General features: G+C 38.9%; 2 protein-coding genes across 28 annotated transcripts in view; one reads left to right on the forward strand and one right to left on the reverse strand.

Annotated features, from left to right (window-relative positions):
- Nucleotides 1-23,312, reverse strand: part of AMMECR1 (AMMECR nuclear protein 1) — a 112,643-nt gene extending 89,331 nt beyond the window's left edge. For 3 of the 22 annotated variants that reach the window (XR_005268398.2, XR_005268399.2, XM_027465395.3), the window contains exon 1: nucleotides 23,089-23,275. Coding sequence is in view for 14 of the 22 variants with exons in the window: in XM_027465395.3 (XP_027321196.1) it covers nucleotides 23,089-23,260 (172 nt within the window). In the remaining 8 variants the exon portion in view is untranslated. Of the gene's footprint in view, nucleotides 1-23,088 lie in introns of all 22 variants that reach the window. The other 19 variants (XR_003499606.3, XR_011811835.1, XR_011811834.1 and 16 more) reach the window with 13 other exon arrangements.
- The window catches only part of LOC110351905 (uncharacterized), a 29,280-nt gene extending 2,920 nt beyond the window's left edge, over nucleotides 1-26,360 (forward strand). For 2 of the 6 annotated variants that reach the window (XR_011811837.1, XR_011811836.1), the window contains exons 2-5: nucleotides 5,937-5,986; nucleotides 7,532-7,581; nucleotides 7,677-7,819; nucleotides 8,450-10,606. Coding sequence is in view for 3 of the 6 variants with exons in the window: in XM_072043049.1 (XP_071899150.1) it covers nucleotides 5,252-5,403; nucleotides 5,937-5,986; nucleotides 7,532-7,559 (230 nt within the window). In the remaining 3 variants the exon portion in view is untranslated. Of the gene's footprint in view, nucleotides 1-5,251; nucleotides 5,404-5,936; nucleotides 5,987-7,531; nucleotides 7,582-7,673; nucleotides 7,820-8,449; nucleotides 10,607-25,807 lie in introns of those variants that run through there. The other 4 variants (XM_072043049.1, XM_072043051.1, XM_072043048.1 and 1 more) reach the window with 4 other exon arrangements.
- The last annotated feature ends 235 nt before the right edge of the window (nucleotides 26,361-26,595 follow it).

The following is a 26,595-nucleotide window of genomic DNA, read 5'->3' on the forward strand; positions in this document are numbered from 1 at the left end:
CTCAGAGCTAGGACTGATATCCTCATGCAGTATCAGCAGTACTGATAGTGCACAGTGATCATGATTAAATATCGTATTGCAGTGCTCCCTGAATGAATGGCTAAATTAAATACGGTACTCATTCATTAAAAACACCTTCCTTCCTCCACTTCTGCAGATGCTCTTCTCTGAATTTGCCTGCAAACTTACCAGCAGTTGTGCTATTTTTTTCCTCAGTATAGTGTAATACGTACCAAATTTCTCTTTTGTTGAGACAATAGCAAATATATGAACACAACTGCGGTAACTACTGCTCAGTGGAATCAGGAAGACACAACTGTATCGTCTGATATTTTGGTCATTATCTTTAAGTGGAAAGAACTGTAGATTAACAAAACAATTTTTGTAACTCAGTGGAAAATTTCCATTTATATTTGAATAAGAGTTTATTCTTTGAATGAGATGGCTTTGGTTAACTGCAACATCTGTTTCATTGGCCCCTTAGCTTCAGGTAAAGCTTGAGTTCCTTTACATTTCCTATTATAAGGAACCCTGAATGTGTTCAGTTTCTTCATTTATAGAGCGTTTCTATATTTTGCCAACTTTAGCAGATTTTCTCCTGTTGGTTGATGACTGTGCTGTGCCTCATATGCAGTCAAATTCACTAAGTGAATTCAGCATAAAAAAATCCTAACAGTCTGAGTGGAGTCTAGGATGGTAGTGCAATTAAATCAGTTTAATTTCGGTGTGATGTAGCTCTTCTTTCAGACTCCAGCTGTGTAGCACTCTTGCTCACTTTATGTTCTAAAGTCCCAGTGATTTTAAAATTGTTGCGTGTTACAAGTGAGAGATTTAAATTAGTTTTCAATTAAAATTCTTGTCAAGTGCTGTTACAGACACGGTGATAAGAAAAATAATACTACTTGTAGAAAGGCATTTCACAGTGATCCAAACCTGCTCTGAAGGATTGCCCTTCTTAAACAAACAAACAAACAAAAATCCAAACAGATTGGCTGGTATCTAGGGGAAATGGTGTTTTACTGGGCATGATCCTTCTGAATCCAAGGTCAAATTTGCACTGACTGTAGTGGGAGTCAGGTAGCTCTCAAGCAGGCCAAAAGACAAGCTGTGTTGTGAGTATCTTACAACCTAATTACTAGTCAAGAGCAACGAGAACAAGGAAACAATGAGCCAAAACTGGGCTGCACTGTAAGCAGGACTGATATAATCCTTGCCTTATTAGTATCCATTCTTTTAATAGGCACTGTGACAGGTGAGAGATTTAAAAGGGTACTTAAAATAGCACGTTTAGGCTGTGGTTCTGTGTGCATTTCTGCAGTAGTAGTAATGTTGGTTTAAGCAGCTCTACCTCAGCTGATTGTTCTTTTTCCTGTCCCACCCATTCTGCTGTGTCCATGCAGCTGTTTGGGCAGATGTGAGGCAGAAGACGAAACTGAAAAACAATTATTCTTTTCCCTTGATTATTTTTCAGCCAAATCAGTTCTCCAGTCCGCTATATCAGAGGGCTGCCTGAAAATCTGTGTGGGTCTATTCTGGGGGGACTGTACAAAACTGAGAATTAATAGCCTTGAGCAGCTTAAACAGTGCTGTGGAAAAATGAGAAAATGCAGCCCAATGTGACATTGCACGTATTTATGGGGAAACTGTCAGAAATTAGAGGCTTTTGAGTTTTAAATAATAGGTGATGAAGGCCAGTGAAGGAAAGATATGAATGAGAGAAGGTAGATGAACAGCCTTGAAAGTGAAGAAAAGTAGTTTATACTTAAGATTGTAGAAAAGTCAGAGCTAGGGAATGAAAGAAAGGGAAATGGAAAGAAAGCCCTCTTTTCCAAATACATCATTTTCCACTTTCTTAGAACTAAGGGAAACATTATACCACAGTTTATTCTGTAAAAATGAACTCCCAAAAAGTGCGCGACGTACATGGTCAGAATCTCTGTGAAGTTGTTAGTTTTATTGTGGAGGATATTATTCTAGAGAAGAGTCTGTACTTACATTCCCCAAAATTCAGAGGTTAAATTCTATCTTTGTAGCTTCCCATCATAATGATCTTTTTTTGGATGGGTCTGCCATAAAACTGGAAGATTTACATTCTGAGAATTCCTTTGGTCTGGGGAGTTCCCACCCATTGTGGAGACAGTCTAGACAACTCTCCCCTTGCACTGCAGCCTCCGAGGCATTATGAGTGTAGCTAGGAAGAAAGTGGTTTTGCCTGGTTGGCTTTCTCACATTATTCCCAAACTGGTCTATCACACTCTGGAGGCTCATATGAGTTTTCCTTGGTATATTCTGTGCAGACAGAACAGTCACTGTTCTGCGGTAGGCTCACTGCCTCAGCTGTGCCCATGAGAAATTAGACGCAGCTCTGAATCTAGGCCAGAAAGTGTGCACAAAATCCAATAAGGTTAACTTGCACATGCCTGAGAACAGTAATTGTTCTTACCAGTTAGAGGCCATATCCTGCTATTGTTCCATATATTAAGCCCCTATTGAAGTCTCTCCTAAAAAATCTTGTACAAAAATTCATTTCAGGATGTGATACCAGCCAGCAGACAAAAGGTCCTCACATGTTGTGTTACTGGAATCCTGGCCCTGTTTCATATTTTGAGCTATGTTACAATATCACCACCCTGTGAATCTAGTCTGTGTTATTTTAAATTTAACATTGTTTTACAGGCATTTTGCACTCTTATGCAAATTTAGGGTTTGGTCCCGTTAAACCATCTGTGCATGGAGCTTGCACTACAAAACTGGGCATAGACTTGCAAAAAAAAGATGTCCAAGTGTAATTTCTCTATATATGTAGGATTGGGCAGTCCTCTAACTAGAGACAGAAATGTTAAATGTTAAAAGTGTCAAGGGAGTCAAGAAAGTCATTTAATTAAAAACCTAAATATCAAAGCACTTGTAATAAGGTGAGACTAGGAGCAGCTTTTCCATGGAATTCGTTTCACTTAATTTTGTGAAGCTGCATTCTTCCTCCAATACTATGCCAATGCAATGTCCTATCCTCTTCGAATGTATTTTTCCATTGTACAGTGATAAAAGAATATGTAGCTTACATAGCAGTATTCTCACTGGAAATTCACCATGGTTCTGTTGAGGTCAGTGGAGCTTCAGTGATTTATGCTAGCTGATACATTAATAATAAGCCTTAGGACATATTTTTTGACATGGCTGTTTGTAGTTAGTCTCCTTCACAAAATGTTTTCCACTGCTGTACAGCAAGCATATGGATTAACAGCATTTCTCTTTTATGAAGAGTGCAAAGTGCTTGTTGTAAAAGTTTAAAATCAGTAAATTTAGAACAATCCGTGGGTATCTGTTTACCCAATGCAGTCATACAGCCACCCTATTGAAACCTCACCACAATCGAATCAGGCACGGCAGCTGAGGTGTATAAGGATAGAAAGTTATCATTCATTTCCAATTGAATAATTTAGGAGGATAGAATGTAATTGCTGAGAATTATATCTGATCAGAACATCACAGTTACATTTCTGTTCATTTCTAAGAGTTGTACTAGACCTCTAACCAGGTGGTTAGTAGTTGATTTCACATCTCATCTAAAAACACTAAAATGAAACGTACATAAAAGCTCAGTTAATGCAAGGAGCAGAAATTTCAGAAAAGAGGGGAATGTTAGCAACATTAATTATTTGTTAGCAGTGTCAGTTGATTCGGATGACAGAAAATGCTCCCGTGTAAGGAAGCTAACAAGCATTAATTTTGGTTTCCCTTTTAAGACTACTTGAGCTTCCTTTTCAGATGTTATTTAATTTTCTTGTGAAGTGTTTTAATTTACTCTGACAGCTGCTTTTGCTATCTTTTTGCATGTATTATCTAGCTTTTGGTGTGAAGGAATTTCACCTACATTCCTCTAATGGCAAGTTCTTTGCTTAGGTTCATGCTCCCTTGCTCTGGTATTCTACACTGCTGAGATAGCATTGAAGCTGCCAGCTCTCTGTGCCTTTCGGAGAAGGGAGATATGCTGTTCTCCAAAGACTAAAGAACTTTTTTCTTTAATCTTTGTGAATACCAAAAATCAGTGAATCTTTCTGCTTGCCCTTTACTATTCTCACTTCTATAAAGGAACTCGTTGATCTTAAGATGGTCAAGAGCTGCTTCCACTGTTCCAGGTGGGGCTTCACTAGTCACTTTATATCAGACAATTCTAGTCATGCCTCACAAAATCTTTAAGCTATTGTTTTAAGAGAACGTTCGTTAGCTGCACTAGACTATTGCATTAAAAAAAAATATGCATGTCAGTCATAAGTGTTTCCTTCTACAGTATTATTGTAACATACTGATTATTGAATGTCATTTTTTCCTGTTTCTCTAGATGTATTAGCAGCCTATATTCAATGCCTAAATTTCTTAACCTCCTGTCTTCCAGTGCTTCTGATCTGTACATGTCAACCTGAATGTCACGTCAATCCTCCTTTCTGTGACTGGTTTTATAAAATCACCATTTTTGTCATGCTGGTGCATTTATTTTTTTCTGTGCAAAGAAAAAAATGTTCCCAGTACACTGGGTTCAAACTGACAAATGCCAGTGTTTGTCATAAAGGCAATGGTACTTTGGTGCTATAAACCTCTAACTGCTAGAAAGCGCTAAATTCATTGTCTTAAAAAAGCTTAGATATCCATACAGAACACTAATTAGTAGCAGATGTTAACTCTTGTGGCAAAAAGCCAGCGAGGCTCCGGCAAAACCTTTCTCATTGCAGTCATCACTTTCATCATTGGCAATTGGATCAGTGGAGCCCCATGGGGCTGGTTCTTATGGTGCCTCGGGAGTCACCTCTCACCCTCACCCTGTCTGCTTTCCAGTATTCAGTCCTGCAGATTGTTCTTTTTTTCAGTGCAGTAGCAAAAGCCAAACAACTCACGTGCACTGCATCCAGCTATTAATTCTTTATTACATCCTTAAGGCTTTGGAGGAGACTAGTAAGCCTCAAGCTGCTGAATAAAGTTTAATCTGAGAATTGGTAGCACCCAGTCTCTCACAGAACTGCAGCCTTATTCATAATTTTGTTGCTTCCTTTCCGCAGCATTCACATTCTCCAACGTAACATTTTCTGATGTACTTTCTATTGCAAATGTCAGTTCTCCTCTCAGATATGTACAAATCAAATTACTCCAATGAAGTCAATAGAATTTTATTGTTACAGAACAGTGAGTTCCACACCAGGCCTTTTAAACCTGTAGGTTCTCACTGTAAATTGATGAACAACTTGTCTGTTCCTAGGTCTCTTGAGCTATCCTCTGGTCTCAGGGAAAACGGTATCTATGTGGATACTCACGTATGAACACACCAAACTTGGTTTGCGTGCCTGTTCTCAACAGTTTCTTCATGCTTCATATTCTAATCACCTACTGACTGCCAGAGATTGCACAGAGGTAACATGTTTTTGTATAAGCACTGAGCATTTGATTTGAGGAAATGACCATTTCCGTGCAGAAGTGATTGAGACAGTCATTAACACTACCAACCTATCCTGATGTTAATTCAGCTTAAAAAAAGCACTCATCTGCCTGTGAGTTTTAATGTCAACGTTGAAATATCCTTGTCTAGTGTTTCAGTTAAAACGGGGCTTCTACAGCTGTTACTATTCCATTTGAAATACATCTTTCTAATAGTTTACTCATTTTGGTTAACATTTCTATATAGCATTTTTATGTATTGGAAGAGTCATTGTGACATACTGCAATAAAATGAGGGGAAGTCTGGTGTAGGAAGTGATCTAAGGGACAGTTGCTGAAACATTTCAGGGGTATTACTTCATGGGCTAGGTCTGTACAACTAACATTCACTTTAAATTAGGGGCTTAGAAAAAAAAATCTTTAAAAAAACACCTATTTAACTCTGAAAAATAATCAAAGTCTGATTTCTCCCAGTTTTTCTATTGCTAAGGTTGTATTTGTTTTCACAGGTCAAAGTCCCACTGCCCAGTGTCATCACATTCAAATCCCACAGTAACCTGTAAGTATTCCACCTATGCATTTTTAACCACAATAGAACAGATGCATGAAAACTGTTGTGATCATCTCATGAATACTGAAAGTGTGCCTTTCATTGAGCTATCATTAGGCGTTATATATTGGGGTAGAGTGTGATTTATTATGTAGCTTGTCTTTTTATGTTAAATGCCTATAGTTCAAGAGCGTATGCTTATAGTACAGTACATCTACATTTTTAAATACTAGCTCGTGATCTCACGCGCTGCATCTAAAATGACAGATTCACAGTGTACCAAATCTACTTTTAACTGCTTCTGAAGGTACATTAACTTTAAACCCATTTTTTTTACCTGGTTAAATCAGAACTGAAAGTTATCAAAGAAAAATATTGCATTTGCCCTTTGATGAACAATTACCAAGTGTTAGATATTCAGAGTGGAAAATGGATAGCGTTTTATTTTATGAGTCCACTAACTAATAGTGAATTAGAATAAAACTCCTGTGGGAACTCATTTGACATTCACATGAATAACAGATGAGTTCATTATGATCTCCTGCTTATAAAAAGAATGGCAAATGAATTCATAATTATTAGGCATTTAAAAATAACACATTCCCCCAAAAGATATAATTCTGCATTAAATACCCGGCTGTAGTTCAGCTGCAGGGCTTTGAAGAACCTGAAATGAAATGGTAGCACAGCATATAGCTGAAACTGAATGGCAGGCTGATGATTTGGTCATTTGCCATGTTCTTTAACTGCTCGTTAACCAAAGTAATAAAGACCTATATTCTGTTTAATGTTTGAATTAATTCTGAAATTTATAGCGGGTCCTTACTTCTGAAGCAGAGACTACGGATTAGATATATGGTGCATGAAACCATTATACTGGGTATGCGTATGAAGAGGATTTCAGTGCATATGGCTACTGACATGTACTCATGTCCTAAGTTCCTATGGGCATCTTGTTTGAAAATTTATTAGACTTGAATTTTGCAGGGCTCTTTTTTTTTTCTTTTTTTTTTTTTTTTTTTTTTTCCTGTGGGATAGGCAGCTGTGTATATGACAAATACTACTCAGGACAGTTATTTTGCCAGAAGTGATGTTCTCAAATACTTGCCAGGCCACCACATTAGCATATTGCTGACAGCCTGGCAGGAGACAGCTCTTGTACGAATTGTAACCCTTGCCCTGTGGTGACTCTAAGAGCACAAGGGTCCCTAAAGGTTACCTTGTCTGCCAGCCAGAGAGGGAAGTGAGAGATGCTGAGAACAAGAATTCAGAGGATAACACAGAGAACTTGCAGAAAAGAAGGGGATAAGGAAAGTGCTTTCTTTGAACTACCTCTACCAAGGGCATAAACAGAAAAGGGATCAGAAATAGTTTAAATGAAGGGTGTTTTAAGAGCCATGGACACTAAAGAGATGCAGGATTCTTGCTTGCCAAATCATACATGTCATCTTGATAGTCTTTTTGAAGGTGGAGTAAAGAAGCTTTGGGTTTTCTGTATGAATTTTGACCCCAAAGGTCAAAAAACTTTTTTTTTTCTTTTTTTTTTTTTTCAAGGAATAGGGAAGTAATGCTGTGTACATGACTGATGTCATCTCAGTACAGAGGTAAGGAAATGTGTGAAAGACCTTGTGCACATATAGATACTACAGTCACATTACCCATGTTACCATGTTTTCTCACGTTCCTGTCTCCCTAGCAGCAGCCCAAGCCCTAACACAGCTATGTCACCATGAACTATGTGGTCATACCTACATCACAAAGTAAAGCAGCCATATCAAATGGGATCGTGTCTGTACTTCACTCAGAGGTCTGCAGTGGCCTGAAGCTGCAGTCCATCATGAGGTGAGTGGACTCTGTGACCAACCTAGGCTGTGTGCTTAAGAAAAAGGGCTGTAAACACAAAAATAGCAGAGTAGGAAGGATGCACAGAGGCAAGGGTCAGAGGATTGTGGTGTTAGGGCCCTGCTGTGGAGTCATGAAAGGGGGCACAAGGACTACAAATATATTAGCCAAAACTGAATTCTCTAACGTAGTAGTACTTCTTTTTTTTTTTTTTTTTTTTCAGTACTGTTTGTGTAGCTTTCACTAATAGGGAAAATGATCAGAAAAGCTGTTTGGGCTACGCAAAGTTTGTAGAATTATTTGAGAAACCATTAAATGAAGATTGAATGATTTATTTCTGTACTGGAACAAGAATTGCCAGCTGTGCTTTAACAGTTGCAAAGCTTCCAGTGGAGGAATACAATTTATACATTGCTGAATTACATTGCTTTTAATTTTAAAGGTCTATTGTCAGTATTCGTTTGAACTTCTGACTTTATCTGGTACAGACAGCTAGGGCCGAGCAGATGCTTCAGATGAAAAAGAAAAATGCCCATAATTAAACCCAATAGATAAAAAGAAATCATGCATCAGGGAAACTGTTTCCTGAGTCCTGTGAATTACTGACTGAAGCATGTGGTTTGATTACAGTTATTGCCTTAATGCAGAGTTTCAAGTCTTAAAGGCCTCATGAGGACAATGCAGGAAACCTGTTCTATCTGCTATGTATGAAGGAAGGGGTATGTGAACTGTTGTATTCATACATTCACAGTTTCCAAGACCAAGGAGATAACAATAGCTATTCATGCTAACTATCCTACATACACATTTCTTTTCCTTAAAAGATAAGTAAGAAGTCTGGAGGTTTGCTGGGTTTTGGTTTTGTTCAAAACCAGTGCATTATGAATTCATTTGTGATGAAACTTTCAATGTTTCCATTCTAAAACATCTGTCATCTTTCAGAAAGGTAGTTACTTGCTTATACATCATTTAATATTTCAGTGTATTTATGATTGTCAATATTTGGGTAAATCAGGGTGGCCTATTGCATCTCCCTTCTGTGAAAAAGGGAATCCCTTCCATGAAGCTTGTAGACAGCTCTTAATTAGTTACTTCTAATAAAATCTGACAATTGTGTTCACAAAGACACCTTTTGGAAAATTAGGAAAGGAGTAGTGTTAGGAAGAAATTATTACTTAGAATATTCATAGAAGATTCACTTTATTTTTTGCAGGAAACAGGTACAATTGTGGCGGTATTTGGATTATATATATTAGATTTAGAGACTTGGCTTCAGAATGTGTTTACAATATGACAAATCTCAATCTGAATCACCTTAATTTGTGCTATGTTGTCCTGCAGCATATAGCAAAACATGTTTGTTCTAAATCTAATGAAACAGTAATTAGAGTAAGTAAAGGCAATTGGCAGTGATTGAAATAGTAATAATACACTGCATTTCAAACGTTTGTTTAAAGTGACCTCAGCCTGTTATTTTACTGCTAGAGAACAAACCTCTCTCAAATTGCATTTGTCTACCACTGAAATGTTCCTACAGTATGCACTACCCACATTAGGGCTAATTGATAATAATTCATTCTCCAGAAGGTTTGCTATTATCAGCTTTGTTTATGTAAAGTGGAGATTAAAAAATAGTTCTGTTTCTTGCAAACTGCTGTGCAAATTTCATCTACTCTTATTAGATCTCATTATCTCCTAGGAATGATATGTGATTCCTCTCATAATGGGGAAAAAGATAAGCAAATATAACATAGGACTCAGAGAAATCTTTGAATTTTAGTAGGCAGAACATTATTTGTATTTGTTAAACCTAAAAAATATGTTATAATCTTTCTGTTCTACTTACAAGTAATGTTGCCATAAAAAATCCATGCCAAGAAAGGAATAAATCTTGTGAATGTAATATGTATATAGCATGTATCTAAAAGGAAGCATGAATAGAAATGTTACCTTTTTCATTTTTTATTTTTGCTTTATCCCATCTTGTGTCCTAGTGCTCTTTGCTGCTCTGATTCAAGACGCCAGGAACTCAGAGATTTTCATTAGGAAAATACATATATCTGTTGCATTTCTACAGTTGATTAAATGTAAAATCACATCTTAGCTCTTGTGATCATGTGCTCTCTGAAGTCTCCAAGACATTCAAGTGTATAGTTAATGTAAGAGCTGCTCCTTTTAGCTACTCTTTTGATAATTAACTTTTTTTGTAACATACCTCACTGATTCAGAATGGTATTTGTTCAAAAGGATGGAGGTCTTGTAAAATAAGTGGTATTTTTACTTGCAAAATTTGAAAAGAGAAAACATACAAAGCTCCTCATCATAAAGTTCAAACTACTTGATGGCATCTGGATAGAAATCCTTCCTTTTCCAGCTGTATTATTTTTCTCAGTTCTAGGGAACCTTTGATATGCAGCTCATAGGCAACAGACAAGATGAGGAGAATCCAATTAGTTCCTTACTCTCTGTAATTTATGAACTGTATTCACCAGATGATTAATTTTCATATATCTCATTACATTTATTAACATACAAATGCATTTAAATTTCTTATTTATGAGCTTGCACATCACTGCCTGTATGCTGATGGTACAGGAAAATGTAGCTCTGTGTTATTTTATTGGGAACTTGTTCTGGCTTTCAAGCACTGAAAATGTGTTGCGATGTTTCTATTTCAAATACTGCAAGAGAATTTTAAAATCCACGTAATTTATTTATTTCAGTATACTGCTTGGGAATATCCTCTATTTTTTTTTTATTCTAGCAATTTTTTTACTGATTTTTCTCCTCTACCCTTGCCAATTAAATGCAAAATATTAGGTCATGTCCTTTCAGGCAATGTAGTTCACACATTTATATATTAAGCACTTTGTAAGTACGCTGCCTTTTTTCAAAGAAAAAAATCTTGAGGAAATAGGTTTTCCTCTTCCAGAGGTAGTTTCACTGTTTTGTTTATTTGATTTTTGTTTGTTTCTTTGATTGCTTGTTTTGTTTTTATTTCCCCCTTTTGTTATTCTGCAGAGGTACTCTGTTAGGATTTGATGTAGACTCTTTAAATCAATGGGAAGGTTCCTGCTGACGGTGGTGGGCTTTGGATGAACGCATTCTTTCCTGTGTCTGAACCAACCTCAAAAGCAGGGGAAAGATCCCAGGCGTTCACAGTTGAGCTATTCTGATCTCAGATGTGTTTAGCATTAGTATGAGAATGAAGAACATGGCACGTCCACCCCATTTTTCTGTTGAACCAGGCCAGGTGTGGTGTGGTAAATCCAGGAGCCTGATGTGACACTCTTCTTCCTCCATGGAAATTCTCCACTGGCAACTTGCAAGCAGCGCGTGGCTGCCTGCTGCTGCCTGGGTGGTGCAAGCTGGGCAGACCTTGCCCTACCTGAGCTCCGAGCCACCTCCTGGGGCTGGCGTGGGAAACTTCCCTGCGGAGAGCTGCACAAAGGTCTGCAGCAGGGCAGAGGTCCTCCTGCAGCCCGGTTTGCTTTATTTTCAAACGCCATCGGAGTCTGTCTGGTATGAAACAGTGCTGCGTGTCTGCACCCATGCAGACCTTGCTGCATAGCTTCTACTTGACTGGAGAGATAAAAATAATCCCTGACATAAATCAACTTTGTTCTGCCTCAGAACATAATTTAAATACCTTCTCCTGGCTGCTCTCCCCTCTTTGTAAAAGCAGCAAGTTCCCTTTCTGGCCTTCACACTCCAGTCCTAGAAAATGGTTAATGAGGATCTCTGGCAAGGCAGAGATGCCACTGGGAAGGGACAAGCAACATCACCTAGAAAACGGTGGCAGGAGGCAGGAAGGTTAGAAAGCCTCTTGAATATTTCCTTTCCCATGATTATAGGGCCAAAACATGGCTTGAATTTAGGAAAATAACTGGACAAAAATTTGCAATGGTTTTTAAATTCCTAGAATAACAGAGTTTTGAAAGCACTGGGACCATTTTTGAGATTGGGTTGAACTAGAAAAATAAATTCAAGTGAAATAATAGATTTTTTTTTTTTAAGTTTTTAGAGGAAAATTTTTAACACATATAAAAAGAAACTTTTCATCTTTGAATTCCCATTTTCCACTTCAAAATTAGTATAAATTTAAAAAATACTTATTGTTCCAAGGAGACACTATTCTGATAATATTCAGGTGACTTGTGAAAAGTCGTTTGTTTACACCTCTGTTAGGGTGTAAGGACACAGCTCCTCTCTTCTGGTCACCAGAAAAAAGTGTGACCACGTGTGAGAGCATGAGCCTTGTGGCTTACCCTGCCTGGGCTCGACTCCTGTTCATTGCGATGAAGCTGTGGTGTGCAAGGGCTTATGAACTCATCAGGCTGCACAGCTCAGCACACACGGAGTAAATGTGACCTTATCAGTCACAGAGCTTTCCCTTATACTTCGTGTTCTTGTTCTTCTCTTTCACCTTCCTTCTTCCCTAGTCAGCCCCAGCTCGTTTCCAATAAATGCAGCATGTAACATCATTTTCAGGTAGTCCCTGGATGAGAACTCCACATGCCCAGTCAGACTCCCCCTTTTTCTCAGGCTGATCTGGGCAATTCAAAGTCTAAATCTTCAGATCAGGGGTTCATCTACTTTTTTGTTTTGTTTTGTTTTTAAATATTGACCCTGCATGCCTGACTTGGAAGGATCCTTTCAGATTTTAGGAAGACTTTTGCTCAGTCATCATTGTCACCACAATGCTGTGGGCCTTTGGAAGCTCAGAAAGCAGATAGTTTCCAGGAAAGGAAAGGCTCAGGAGGCTCGGGAGACCTTTCCTAAGGGAAGTAGATAGGGAATGAAACTGCTGCTGCATGTCTCCAGTCAGAAAACCACTTTAAGACGCATGTGACTCTAAATCTGTGTCTTGTCCCATAGATTCCTGTCTACTCATACAATGGGGTTTTGCTGTTACTGTTTGATGTGTTTTAAAGAATACTTCATAGGGCTGATCTAGTAGCTAAAATCTTCACCGAGAGGAAGGCACTATGGATATTGAGAAACTGTTACTGAGATGTAGCCTGTGTGATCAACACAGCTAATAAAAGTTTGCAATCTGAAGAGAAAAAAATGAGCAAAAAGAGAGAAGGGAGTGCTGTTGGTGCAGTTTTGCAGATGGAGAAGGGGCCAAGCCTTCATTCTGCAAAGTATGGAGGCAGAACCTGATTTTTAGCATTTCCAAATGTGTACATTTCGACATATTCTGTTTGATCCTGGCAATGCTTTATGCCTACGCATTTCTAATTTTAACTGTTCTGATTTTTTTTCTACTATAAAAGAGGGGGGCTTTTATAGATTCTCTTCAAACTGCTTTACTTAAATACAGAAGAACATCTACATTCTCAGCAAAACATCAGATTTTCAGTTTGTGCATAGGTATGTGTTTGTTGTTTTTGTTGTTTTCTTTTTGTCTGTTGCAAATTTTCCATGCAGCTGTTCAACTGTACATGTCTAGCATCAAGAGAAACAGAGTACCAGATTTAGTTATATTGGCTGGTTGGGCTAACTTTCCAATAGAAAATAACAGGGTTATTTATTATATGGCTCCAAAGTAAGAGCCTTATTCTGGAAGGGATATTTCATTGACATTGAACTGAAAGCATAGGCATAATGCAATGAATCTTAACATTGGCTGGGCTGGTTCTGGACGCCTGTGTTATTCAGTATTCATATCAAAATCCCTGTGTCCAGCACAAGCAGAGTAATGGGATGAGACCTTTTCCCAACAGTATAACCTTTAAGACAAGTTCTAGCAGTCAAGCAGGAAACGATAAAAATAGTACATTCATACTGCTTAACTTTGTCCTGTGTATGGTAGCAGATTGAATTCAATGATGCTGAGTATGAAGAGGTTTAGTCTTCACATATGCCTTGACACACTCTAGTGGCAGAAACTTGCAGTGCCATTTGTTGGAGCCTAGTCAAGTCGTTTTCTTTTCCATGTGAAGCAATAGTTACAGCAGATGAAAATTTTGTTGATCATTATTAAAATTAAACTAGCAGTTCACAAAGTACTCTTCCAGTCCTGTACTTTTATATAATCTGTATTTTTTTAATATATTTTAATATATAAAATACTGATTCAGGGATTTCACTTGTCTGACATTCGTACAGAGTTTTGAACTATACACCCTGACCTAATCGAGTCAGTGAATTATGTCCACAATACGTATGCAATATGTCAAAGTCAATAAACAGCAATTATCCCCAAGTCCTAAGCGCTTGTCCCTTAATGGTAATGGATGCAGATCTTGGGCAACCTCATCTTTTAACCAACCATCATTAAATGGTAAATCAATAACCATATCAAAAAATGTATTTATAGCTAAGCTCCTAAACTAGTGGTTTTGCTTATCACACTAATCATAAATGATTCACTTCTTTGTCTTATGAGAAGACATAATGGACCACTTGGCTGCTTCAGTTCTGTCTTCATTTTTTCCCTCACAGAGCTGCCCTGTGGCAAAAGTCCTCAGATAATGCAGTAAAGTATCTAAATATGTGCTTTCTCATCACAGCAGGTAGATAGCCCTACCTATGGCAAAGTGGTTCCTCCAGGACCAAGAACTTGCTGTTGCAATACTTTTGGTTTAGCTGTGGGCTACTACTGATCCTCCAGCCTTGTTGCTGTTGCAGTTTGTCTCAGAAGTGTGGAGGAGTATCTTTTTGGTTTTTATTGCAATTCACACTAACAAGGCTATTTTGCAGAGCACAACTCAAAATTTCCCTTCCTCAGGAAATTTCGCAGTTTTGAAACTTGCTTTTGATTGCATCACAATGGAAACAAAATCTCATTTTCCGCAGAACAGAAAGAAGAAACATTTCATTCAAATTTCGTGTTTGCATTCGTTATTGTTGCTTATACAAAGCAAGTAGATTACATGTCTCTAAGGCTCTGCCTGTTCCTTCCTCAGTACTCTCTGTTTGAGGAACTCCTTTCCCCTGTATAGGTGAAGCACTCCACGGTGCCCCTGTCGGCAGGGGGGGCTCTATGTACCTGTGTTTCCCGTTGTCTTTCAGTCTCTTTTTCTAAGGATTTGTGCCCATTTCCATCTCACATTTGGAGCCGTTGCCATCAGATTTTAAGTTAGACTTTATTTTTCTCAGCCATTAAGTAACTTTCAAGTTGCTTTCCAGTTATCTGGATATAAAATAGTCATGTAGATGAATTGCTCTTGCTGCTCTGCCTCTGAGGCTTTTATATTTTGATTTTTTTTTTAAGAACATTTTCTCTTTATATTGGTAAGTTGCTTCAATAACAGTGTATCTAAAAGTTCTGTCTAAATACAAATGCTTATACGAAAATATGCCTTTTCCTCAGCTTCTGAGAGAAGCTTGCTTTAGATTTAAGAGTGAGTAGTTTTTAGGCTGGTGTAACTCATGGTGTATTGGTGTAATAACTAGAAATATGCTAACCCAAAATTAGAACTGGTGTGAACAAGTAAATATCCCACTGAAGTCAACAGGAATAGTGCCAGTATATACTGGGAATATATAGACCTTGTTTTTTTGCATCCTCATTTGAACTTTTGTCCTCTGACAGCATGGTCAGACTATATATATCATAACATTTGTAGTTATGTCATAATATTTTTTTTAATTATTAGTGAATAGTTCAGTTTTAGAGTTTTTTTTCCCTTGTTCTGCTGCCAAGTTCCATGAGAACACAAGCTGTGAGCTAGATCGGAGCTCTGAATTCTTTTTTTCTTTGGAATGGACAAGGCATTTCCAATTCCAGGCATCTGTTACGTTTTCATACATAGCTACATGCAACCCTATTTGGGTGATGCGTTATTGTTCCTCACCGCTTTGTAGTGACACAGTTAGAAACGGAACAGCATTGGCTATTCCCTGTGCTGTCTCAAGAGCCATGCTGCAGGTTGGCATAGTTGAGAGGACGTAAATTTGGGCCACAATTCACAGCTCAGTTATTAAAGGTACCACTGTTCAACATACGTCTCAGGTACACCATGCTTACAAATATCCTTTTACTTTGCCATCCGTTCCTTTTGGATCTAGACTCTAATGCAATTAAAGAGGAAACCAAGTCATAAGAAAAAAATAAGAAAATGGTGGATGAGTGAGCATCCAAAGAATACCGCCTTGAGGTTCAGTCCCCAGTTCCCATGGAGGTAGCAGGGGTTAGCCCAATGCCTGGGCTTTGTAAAGCTGCAGCGTGGAGATTATCTCCTGGCGTCACTGTTGAACTACTCAACTTCTGGCAATTTTTGTGCTTGCTTTGTCCATCTTTCCATTTTAAATTGGTATCAGATGACTCTATAATTTATTTTTGCATCTACTTCAGGCTCACATTAAAAATTAATGAACATTTGAGTACTGTATGTCAATGTCTTAAAAGTCCTCTGAGGGCATTCCTTGTGGGGAAGGGGTCTTTTTCTAAGACAGAAAGGACCAAACTCAGAGCAGAAAGTCACAATGTACGGAAGGCTAAAAAAAATTGAATAGTTTTAGTGGAAAATTGGAAAATATGTAACTAAGATTATAGCTAACTCAATTACGTTTAGGTAAATCATCTCAGCTACACTGAGGATTTATGTCCTCTGGTGCAGTCAAGTGAATCTGGTCGTCCTGCACTCAGAGCCAGTTCAGATTCCAAAATAATATAGCTCTTGTCACTGCCAGTTTCCTAACTGAGAGTGTTTGACAGATTCTTCCATCTGGTATGCCCAGGAACAGTGCAGATTATACTGTCCACGTTATCTGTTTTTTCATCTCAAGGTGGGAAACGAAGATTCCTTCTGTCTTCCCTTTCCCCTGGACAGTGAAGATCTTCTTTATAAGCATCACCAAATAAAGGTATTTGGGACTATGAGACTCCAAGCTTTGTGCAGCCCTGGTTCCATTTTCTTACTACAAGTTACTAATCTTAGGAGACTTAATTTGGAAGTTTAAAATAGTTCCTCCTTCTGTTTAAACAGTTTGGTTGCCTTGATGAAAAAGCCAGGTTTATGTTAAAATTCAGGCAAAGCTTTATAAAAATGCATGGAGATTATACAGGAAGCCAGTGTACTGCCGTCTAAAAATTCTGTGAAGTGGCTCATTTGTTTTCCCCGTGATTCTGTAAAGTCACTAAATAGACAAACACATTATGTAGATAGAGAACTGGAGACAGAGGTTATGTGACGCCCAAGGCGATTCAATGAGTCAAAGCTGAGCCAGGATGAAGTTCCCATTTTAGTGTGCCTATTAATAATACCAGCACAGACAAACTATGTGAAAGAACTAAATTTGAAGCTTGTGTGCTATCAGCATGCTCTGCAGGGCTGAAATACTGCTTGTTTCCATCTAACACTGAAGTGGTCAAATTACTAGGTATCTATATATATCTATAGGACTAGGTCACTGTCATATCTGAAGGCCTTCTCATACTTAATGGTAATAATCTCTTTTCTCTTCTCCAGCTGAGGCCTGTTTTTCCTTTGCAAACAGAAAAATGTTTCATTTGAGCCTTTTTATGCCTTTGGCTTTTGAGGACTGAAAGGTGAATACTGTGTCTGGCATCAACATACGGTCACATCATAACCTATTCAGGGTAAATGGGAAATGGTGTTTGTGAGAACAGAATTTTACCTGCATTTTTTATCCTTGTTAAAAGTGGTATTTACATTTAGTAGATGGTTGGTGCATTCAAATACTGTATTCTCTGAGTTTGTATATTGTATCTCGCTGTAGGTAAAGTTAGTGGCTGTGGTCTCTAACAGGTGGTGGTAGAGGAAATGTGTTACCTAACCAGGAGAGGTTGGAGTTGGGATCTGCAGCGTGTCATTTGTGGCTGCTGGTGACTTGCCTTACTGGTTTAGGCTTGAATTTTCAAGAATGAGCACATTTTTAGATGCATTTGCTAGTAGTTCTCCTTAGGATTGCTGGCCTGATCATCATATGTACTGAAACCAAAGTCAATCACAAATCAGCAAAGTTAAAGAAATGTCCACCAGAGCTGACTAAAGAAAGGTTGGAAGATGTGATGGGGAAGTTAAGGAGTCTTTCACAGCTGTGTTTAAGTGGAGCCAGTGTTTAGAAATGCAAAAGGCTGTATCAGAGAGGGTTACTATCCTGCAGTCTGCAAAGCATTATCACTGAATTCATGAAGCTGTAATGACAACTGTTTGTTTTCCTAAGTAGTTTTAAGCAATATTATTTTTAAGTTTTAAGATTCAACTAAGTCTTTATACAGGTAACATTTAAAAGCATTCAGCTTACCTATTTCAACAATGTCTTTTTATTTCGTGGCAACAATTTAAGTATTTTTAATGCCAGAGATCTAGTCTTCTCATCCAGTGGATTTATTTATTTTCTTTGCAAAATTCTGTGTAAAATTGCCCAGTGACTGCAGATGAACTGTTTCTTGTGGCTTTGTTTTATGTAGCCTTGGACATTTTTAAATGGATCTCTTTGATATATTGTATTGCTGCTGTGGGAGCTCACTGCCATGCAATCTCAAGATAATATAAGTACTTGAATATTGTGGAATTTGCAGTGACTGATTCCAGTTTTAGGGATGGAATTTCAGTTATAAATTCTGCAAGGATACCTTTCAAAAGTTAGTTTGTAAAGAACAGACATCCATTTCTGAAGGTTAACTTGAAGGTTAACTGCAAGAGAAATGCTGATTTGCGTTGAAGGCTGCTTAGAGCCTTCTCTTTATTGGTACTGCAATCTGCATAAAGACTTCTGAAGTGCCCGAGTCTAACTACTGCAGTCTGTATGGCAGCTGTAGTATTTACACAGCAACTGAGCTATGATGCTCTGACCTGGTTTGGACAAAAATTTAAGCCTGGTTGCTTAAGGTCTGGTGCTTTGGCATCAACCAATTTTTTCAGTCCAGATCTATACTACAGTTTCTCTCTCTCATCCATGTGGCATGCAATTTAATTTTGGTTTGGGGAAGTACGAGTCTCATGCTCTCAGTATTCCCCTCCCTCCACAGTGTACAGTGGAGGGAGTGAAATCAGTATAGGCTGGTGGGCTAAATGCTCAACTTGGCTTTTGAGCGAAAGAGGAAAAATCTCAATGTGAAATTAATTTTCAGTATTCGTTTACACATAAAATGCATTCAATATACACTAATCTGTGCAGTCTCTTAACAGATTTCTTGCATTCTTCAGAATATCAACATGAACGAAGTTTGCTCCATTCATCCCTCTCTAGCTCAAAGTGGTAATTTTGTTTGTGTGTCTTAAAGAGGGTGATGTTATCACACCAGTGTTACCTTAGTCTTTGTATGGAAATACGTGCGATGTCAAAAGGAGCAATGTCTATTAAAGTAAATTGTAGCACCTGCCCGTTTGTCCAGGCATTGCATCCAGGGATTGATTCTTAATCTCCTTTATATTGACATGAATCAAGGGTAGCGCAGTAACCATAGAAAACAGCTTCCAAAAACATACAGTGCTTTTGGTAATTGATCATGCTCCATCTTAAAAAAGATAGATTGGATTCTTGCTCTCATCTCACTGCTGCAGTGTATTGTTCTAAGTCTAGTCGTAATGGTTGATTTATGTCTGTTTGTTCTTGGGCCAACATTGTTATACATCTTAAATAATTAATTTCCCTGCTGGTGTCTTTACCAAAAGCACTAATAGTCCCAGCTCATTGTTATGAGAGGTTTTCGTCTCTCTCGGACATGGGTGACAAGAACTTTGTAGTATCCCAAATAGGGACTCAGTCATACTTACAGGGTGGCATCAGTGCTATCCTGCCTCTGGCGTCTTTATCTTTAGTGGTACACTGTAAATATATTCTTGTGCTTTTCACTTCTTGCTCTTTGAACCCAGTTCCTCCACCAGATTTAGTAGAATCAGTCAGGTGCAAAGTAACAGCCAGGAAGTGTAAGACTGTTCTTTCAATTTTCCTAAAGGGCTCAGCCGTCTCATCAGGTTGTTGCAGTGTAGAAAGTTACTGCTTGGCACTGGAGCCACTGAGAGTTAAAGGTACTTGGAGTCTATTTATGAGTAGTCCAGGAGTATTTTTTTTCTCCTGAATTTTCAGCTAAAATTGGAAACAACGAAGTTAAAAAAGTCAGGTGAAGAGAATATAACTCACTAATTACCATGACTGTTCTCATGCACGATAACTGATTTATAGTAACTGTAGTGTATGTCTGAGGATGTCATTAAAATTGGAGGGACAAATTTTGTGATTGTTCAAGTGAAGAAATAATTATACTTTTGACTCGTGTTCAGCCTCTAGAACAAGTTCTGCTGTAAATCAGCATGTGTTCCACTTCAGCCACTGCCCTTATTGATATCCGTTAGCCCTTTGCATATACTTGTCTCTAGGCAAAGACCATCAAATCTGAGTTATGGAGTGCCTGGCATCACTGCTGCTGCTGAATTATAAATTAGTACATTTACAGAGTCAGTTAATCTTTAGTATCTTGTGTGTGGCTGATTTAATGTATATGCACCAAAAAAGAAAAAAAAAAAAAAAAGTACAGCACAGAGAGCTGCTGTCTTCTCCTAGCTTTTCCACTTTTCACAAGCCCCAGGAGGGAGTGCAAGCAATCCAGTGCTCTTTTTTCTAAGGTCATGAGGCAGGGCCTCAACCAGGAGAATGTGGGCACGGAGAGGTACGTGCTGTTACCTGGGCTAGGAGCCGTGTGGGCAATGGGTGTTACCTGCAGAGTTTCAACAGCACCTCCAGCTGATCAGGAGGTGATTTCTATCTGTTCTTCCACAGTCAGCCTCTCTTCTGCTCCACTGCTCCCTCTACAAGAGGAGCCGTGTCTGTATTTTCAGGGACAAGGCCTGCCTACCAAAGGTGGGACCCCTCTCACACACCAGCAACAGCAGTGGCCTCTGCCTACCTGAGAGGGCTGCTATTCCTGGTCCTAGTCTGAAGATTTTGTGTGAAAGGGCTGTGCAGGAGTCTGTGGGGAGCCAAAATGAACGTAGCAGCACAACATGAGTGTGGGCTTGGTTTTGGACATCTGGAGAGTTGCTGATCCCATTAACCTCTATTCCTTATCTAACGAAGCTGGGGTTTTCAGTTTCCAGAGAGCTCCTGTGTGCAACAGTTTGTTTCAAAAATATGAAGTTAATATATCCTAGATGGCATCTTCTTTTTCATTATTTATATTACTTCCTTTCCAACATTCATTGTGTTTCTAATAATATTTTTTCCAATGGCATAATTTAGTATGACATTTCGTAAAGTGATCCCAAACAAGCAGCACTTGAATTGTTATCTGTGGAGGTGCATCACTATAATGAGTTTTATGTTGCTGAAAAACATTAAATTCTGCACAGACTTGTCGTGTCAGTAGACTCCTATTTGTGCTTAGAGTAACTTTTTTTGGAAGAGAAATACGGGATCTAGATTTACATGCATGCCCTGCATCCCGTCTGATGACATAGCAGTTCCTCTCTTAACAGTAAACAATCAAATGCTTTGCTAACCTTTAGCAAAAGCACATCCAGCTATAATCACTGCTTTCTGCCTATGGTCTCTGTGAAATGCATCGAGTCTCAGGTTTTCCAGCAAGCTGAGTGCTAATGTTTGGGATCAAGTACAAAATGGAACTGAGGACTAAGGGATTGATTCGTCTGTCTCATCAGACTGATTTAGTATCAGTGACTTCAGTGGCACTGAGACTGAGATCCGCCAGTGGGAGGAGAGAGTCAGGCTCAGAGATCAGTCTGATGCTCAGAGAGAACATAGTATTAGAGAAAACTGTCTATCAAAACTGATGAGAGGCTTTTGGAAGCGAAAATACCACTTCCAGAGCCTGATCCGAAATACACCGATACCAGCTGGAGTTTTTGCTTTTGGGTTCTAGTGCGCTGCATCCTAAGTCATTATATTCTGCATGGCTTTGCTATTTTTTGTTTGTTTGTTTGTTTAATTCTTTGCATATCGACATGGTAACTTTTCTGATGCTGAAAATTAAGCCTTAAATAAGAACCCAGTGTCTGAAGGTCTTTGTTGCTGAACATAGTGCCTTCAGTCCACTTGTGCATGTTTCCCCCATCCCTTCAATCAGTTTTCTAAATCAGTCAAAAAACATTTGCAGGCTGGAAAATGAACAAAAAAATCTCCCTTAGAGAAAGGTGAAGATTGAATTAACTCCTAAAATACCATTTGGAAGGATGTGCTGACTTTTGCTTCTTCTGCAGACTGTAATACCTAAGCATTTTCATAGGCAAGACAATGGGGCTACATTTGTCCATTATGTTCTTGTCTGTCCTGGCAGCAGATACAGATAGCTTCTGATTGCTTCCTCTATCTGAAGGCCTCCCTACCTCAAGTGCAAAGTCAGGCTTTCTAAAACCTCTCAGCAGGACAGCAGACACCAAGTTGCAGTCAAAGATTTGGATGCTGTACATTAAGCCCTCAGGAGGTTTCTCTTTTTGCAATCATCATACCAGTAATCTGGAAAGGATAAAACAATTCAGTTTCTCAGAGAAGCCTCAAGTACAGGAAGGGAAGGACCAGAAGAATCCCTTCTCCAGTTTCGGTTACCACAAATTCCCAGAATTTGGTTTGTACGTTCATTAGGAAAAGAACTGTGTTAATCTTCCTGCAGTAGTATGTATAAGTAAAATATTCTTACAAGTACTTCTATAAAACGGTATGTCCTGTAAAACAGGAATCTCATCATTCTTGCAGAGCTTACTTCATGCATTTCTGTGAGCCTGTGTATGAAGAACTGCACGATAAAACCGATTCATTTTTAGTACAACTCAGTCTGCTGCATTGGTTTTACAGCGTATTTGTCTTTGTAACGTTAGCACACTGCTGTGTGGCAGCTTTAAGGTATTATAGCAGAGCCTGTGCACAAGAGAAGATATGTATATAATTGTAAACCAACAATAGCAGGTCTTTTTATAATGTTTTCATCTACAGTATATAAAACAAGTCCCTGATTTGAATTATTTGCTGAGCTAAATAACGAGACTAACAATATACCTAAAATAGAGAAGATCAGGCAATAGAAATACCCACAGTTTCAGTAAGGATTAAAAATTACAGATCTGTAAAAGATGCTAAAATGTAAGTAAAACAAAAAACCCCTGGCACTGATCAAAATTAGTGTCAGTCACTGATTTCTAGAACACACAAAGAGACGGTGAGTATAAATGTGTTACTTACAAGTGCTGAGGATTTTAGGGAATGAAAATGGAGACCAGGAGCTGGAGACTGCCTGCCATGCCAGCAGTGTTGATTTGGAAGCGATGGACACAAATAAACGTTCAGCAAAGCTTAAAAAACTGCAATGCAAGGCTAGCCAAAAGTGTCCATGTCCTTACCGTGCTGTGGCTGGCAGGCAATCCGTGTCTGGGAGCCTTCAGTCCCTCTAATCAGGCTCCGGGGATTTTGTTTGCAAGAGAGATTGTCCTTTAAGTGATCAGTGCAGGAAAACAGAGAAATAAAGAGAAATGAGCAAATTGTACAAGGCAAATAGCTGCAGGTCTTTAGCATGCTCCCTGCGTTTTCCTAAGCTGCATCTGCAGTAGAGAAAATATCCCAAAAATAGCTCAGGCTGCCAATGACTTGCTGAAACCTGAGAAAGAATTGCTGAATTTAAAGATCTGGGTTGCTGTGGGTGTATGATTAAAGTGAGAAATTGCTGGCAGGAAGAACCTACGATGAAACCACATGTTTAAGGAGTAACTTGTGAGTTCACTGGTATCAGAACATGAGCTGACCTCTGATTTCCCCCTCCTCCAAGCAATGCCAGTTAACCCTTCGGAGTTCAGCATGGAAGAAAGTTCTGCAACAGGAGACTGGAGAGGAAAAATGACCAAAAAAGTTCTTTTCAACTGCAACATCTCTGATGCAGTGAGACTATTTTGTAGCAGTGCCGTACTTAATAAATTTCAAAGCAGTCAGGCAAGCTGATGTTTTGCAGAGGTCTTGGAAATTGCACGGTTCTAATTTCTGAAAACCTCTGCCTTCTGTGGGGTGTATGTTAAATTCCTCCTTTAAGCCATTTGTAGTCCCACAGAGTGAAAACATTTCAGGTAACATTTTGCAGGAGAAAGGGTGCTATAACACTTTGAGAATTTTTTCTGCAAGCAGTGACTTATGGACAAAATTTCAAGAATCGCTAGAGTGTCACAGCCTCAGAGGAGACACTGGTGTCTCTGTGCTGTGCCCAGAACAAATGACAGGAGCCTAAGGACTGCTCCAGGTTGTTCTGGTCTGTAGAGGTGGCGCCTATGGATTCCCTGTGCTCACACAGATCGCTGGAGTGTAGCATCCTTCAGCCCCAGCCCTCAGCTTGCTCCCTGGCACTTTTTTATGTTACTTCCCTGATTTAGAAGAGAACAAGAAGCAGTTGGCACAAAGCTGGGTACATTGGCTTGAAGCCATTTAAGTTTCCCAAATAGTGCCAAAAGTAATCCTCAGTAACCTATTTAGGACAGTGTTAAAGCTGCCAGAGCATGGGCTAGGAGCTAGTCCCCGGTTTTCTTTGTACTGACACTGAAAAGGGAAAGAGCTTTCAGTGCTATATCTGGGTTAGGTTCAGCCACATGGGACTGGGTTATGAGAAGCTGCTGCTTTTGGAAAACAATTATGCATCTGAGAAAAAAGGCTGGATATTGCCCTTACTTCAGTGTGCGTTTGTTTTGCCATCAGATTGTCAAGTCATGCCAGACAATAATGGCATCGTAAGGAGAACAACATGGGTAATGTGCTTCAGCCACAGAGATGTGTGATCATTCCGTAGGACTGTCCACTTTAAAGGACAAGCCATGAAACTATACTTCTTTAAGAATATCAGAGCATTTTGTCTTGCAAATGCTGTGTGTATGGGAATATATTTAATATATACTAGTTGCTGTCGTTTCATGCTACAGCGAAGTTCTCTGGGGCTAAGGAGTTAGGCATTTGTCCTATGAAAATAAAGAAGTAGTTAAGTTGCACATTTACAAAGGCAGAGAATGCCTGGCTGTGACCTTCCCTTTTGCAGGTGCTTTGGAGGAAAACATGCATTTATCAGATCATTTGCTGTATCTGCAGTTCTGACTGTTCTGATCTGAAGTGTTCCAGAAGCTAGAGGAGCAGACACTGCCCGAAGTAGGCTGCTCGTTGTTGTATTTATATGCCAACAGCCGGTCTCTGAAGTGCTTCTGCTGACCAAAACTAAATGTAGAGTATTAGAAATTATGGCCTAAATAATTATGACTCTCATGGTGTAGCATCCACTCCCAGACAAATAGCAGTAATTACTCACACATACTTCATATTGGTATATATTATCTCAAATTTAATGGTAAGCTCAAGAAGTCTGATTATGAATCTCCTAAAAAGCCCTAACAAACCTGTTCCTGTCTTTGAAACAGCAAGTGATAATACAAAAGACTGCATAGTCACCTTTTTAGTAAGTTAATAAAACCTAAAGCCAAGAATAATGGCAGCTAGTGGGTAATTCATCACATGTGGTACTCTGCTAGTGATACTTCAGCATAAGGCTACCATTAGAGGCTAGTATCTGTGTGGTAGTAGATGAGCTATGCATTAAAAAAGGAGATTTTATTTTCTACAAATGAGGTCATTAATTCAAACACTCTTTTTGTCTTTCCTTTTTATAAAGAGGTTGCTAATGCAACACAATAAAGCTGTGCTTTGTCTCGAACAATGGGAAACTTAGTATGCTGAGCCATTCTCTCTCTGTTGAATTTCATTAGTGCTGAGAGCTTAGAATATAAATTATACATATGAGATAATGCTTGTTTTTGTATTTTTTAACTTAAATATAACATGGGGCAAAAGTGAAAAGAAAAAAGTATGACAGATTTCTGAGCAGAGAACAGATGGGTGGTTTGGCATGGAAACAAAGACGGTAGCATACATTCATCGTTCTTAGAGTGAAACACGGGTGCTTATGGTGCCTATTAAATAGATGTATGGATCAAGTAGATCTCTTTCTGCTAAATGGGATGCTTTATATCATTATACCTCTAAAATATCTAGCACACTCTTGAGAGCTAAATGGTTGGATGCTCTTCTCTTTTTCTCCAGTTCAGTCGTTTCCTTAATATCACACGACTTGAGCACTCTGTAACCTAAGAGCTGGCTTTCATCTTTCCATAAAGAAGTAACTGGAACCAGTGCTGTCTCACCAAGGCTATGCTGTGAGCCTGTCGTATAAGCAAGTGTGAGCAGTAAACCAGCTGTGTGTCTGTGAGCACACCAGGATTTGGATTTGAGCATCCAGTGGCGTTTGAATGGTCTTGCCTGAAAGTGTTGGTTGATCTGGAGAAACACAGTCCCGTTCCTACCACTGCAATCTGCTGACCAGACCAGCGTGGCTGTAAATGAGAACTCCACTAGAGAAACTATTCAAGCAAAAACAAACTGTGAAATACAAGCAAATGTTTTACACACTTCAGTGGGGCAGGATGTCACCAACTGGTTTTCCTATCAGCCAGTCTGGTGTTCAGGGAACTCTTTGGAGTATGAACTTCAAAGTGGTGTCTGGCACATGTAACTCACTGAAGTAGGAAAATACCCAGTGGATTGACAGATTATTATCTTTTAATGACAGTGCTAGAGTTGGTACAAAAAAAACATTTTGTATTACCCAAAACTGTAACCATGACTTGAAATAAACAGGCCTCACATGGCAGTCCTCATAAAATCGGTGGGAAGGGTACAGTGTCTTACAGTACAGCATGAGAACTGTAAGGATGAACTTAGTTGGAGTTGAAAAAGAACAAAGCTCACACAAGGGCTTTTAAAAGTCAAAACAAGCTAATCACTAAGTTAATAAAATATCTTAGCTACTAGGGTGGAGAAAATCCTTGGTT

This window comes from Anas platyrhynchos, chromosome 10 (assembly GCF_047663525.1).
Source record: "Anas platyrhynchos isolate ZD024472 breed Pekin duck chromosome 10, IASCAAS_PekinDuck_T2T, whole genome shotgun sequence".
NCBI classification, from domain to species: domain Eukaryota; kingdom Metazoa; phylum Chordata; class Aves; order Anseriformes; family Anatidae; genus Anas; species Anas platyrhynchos.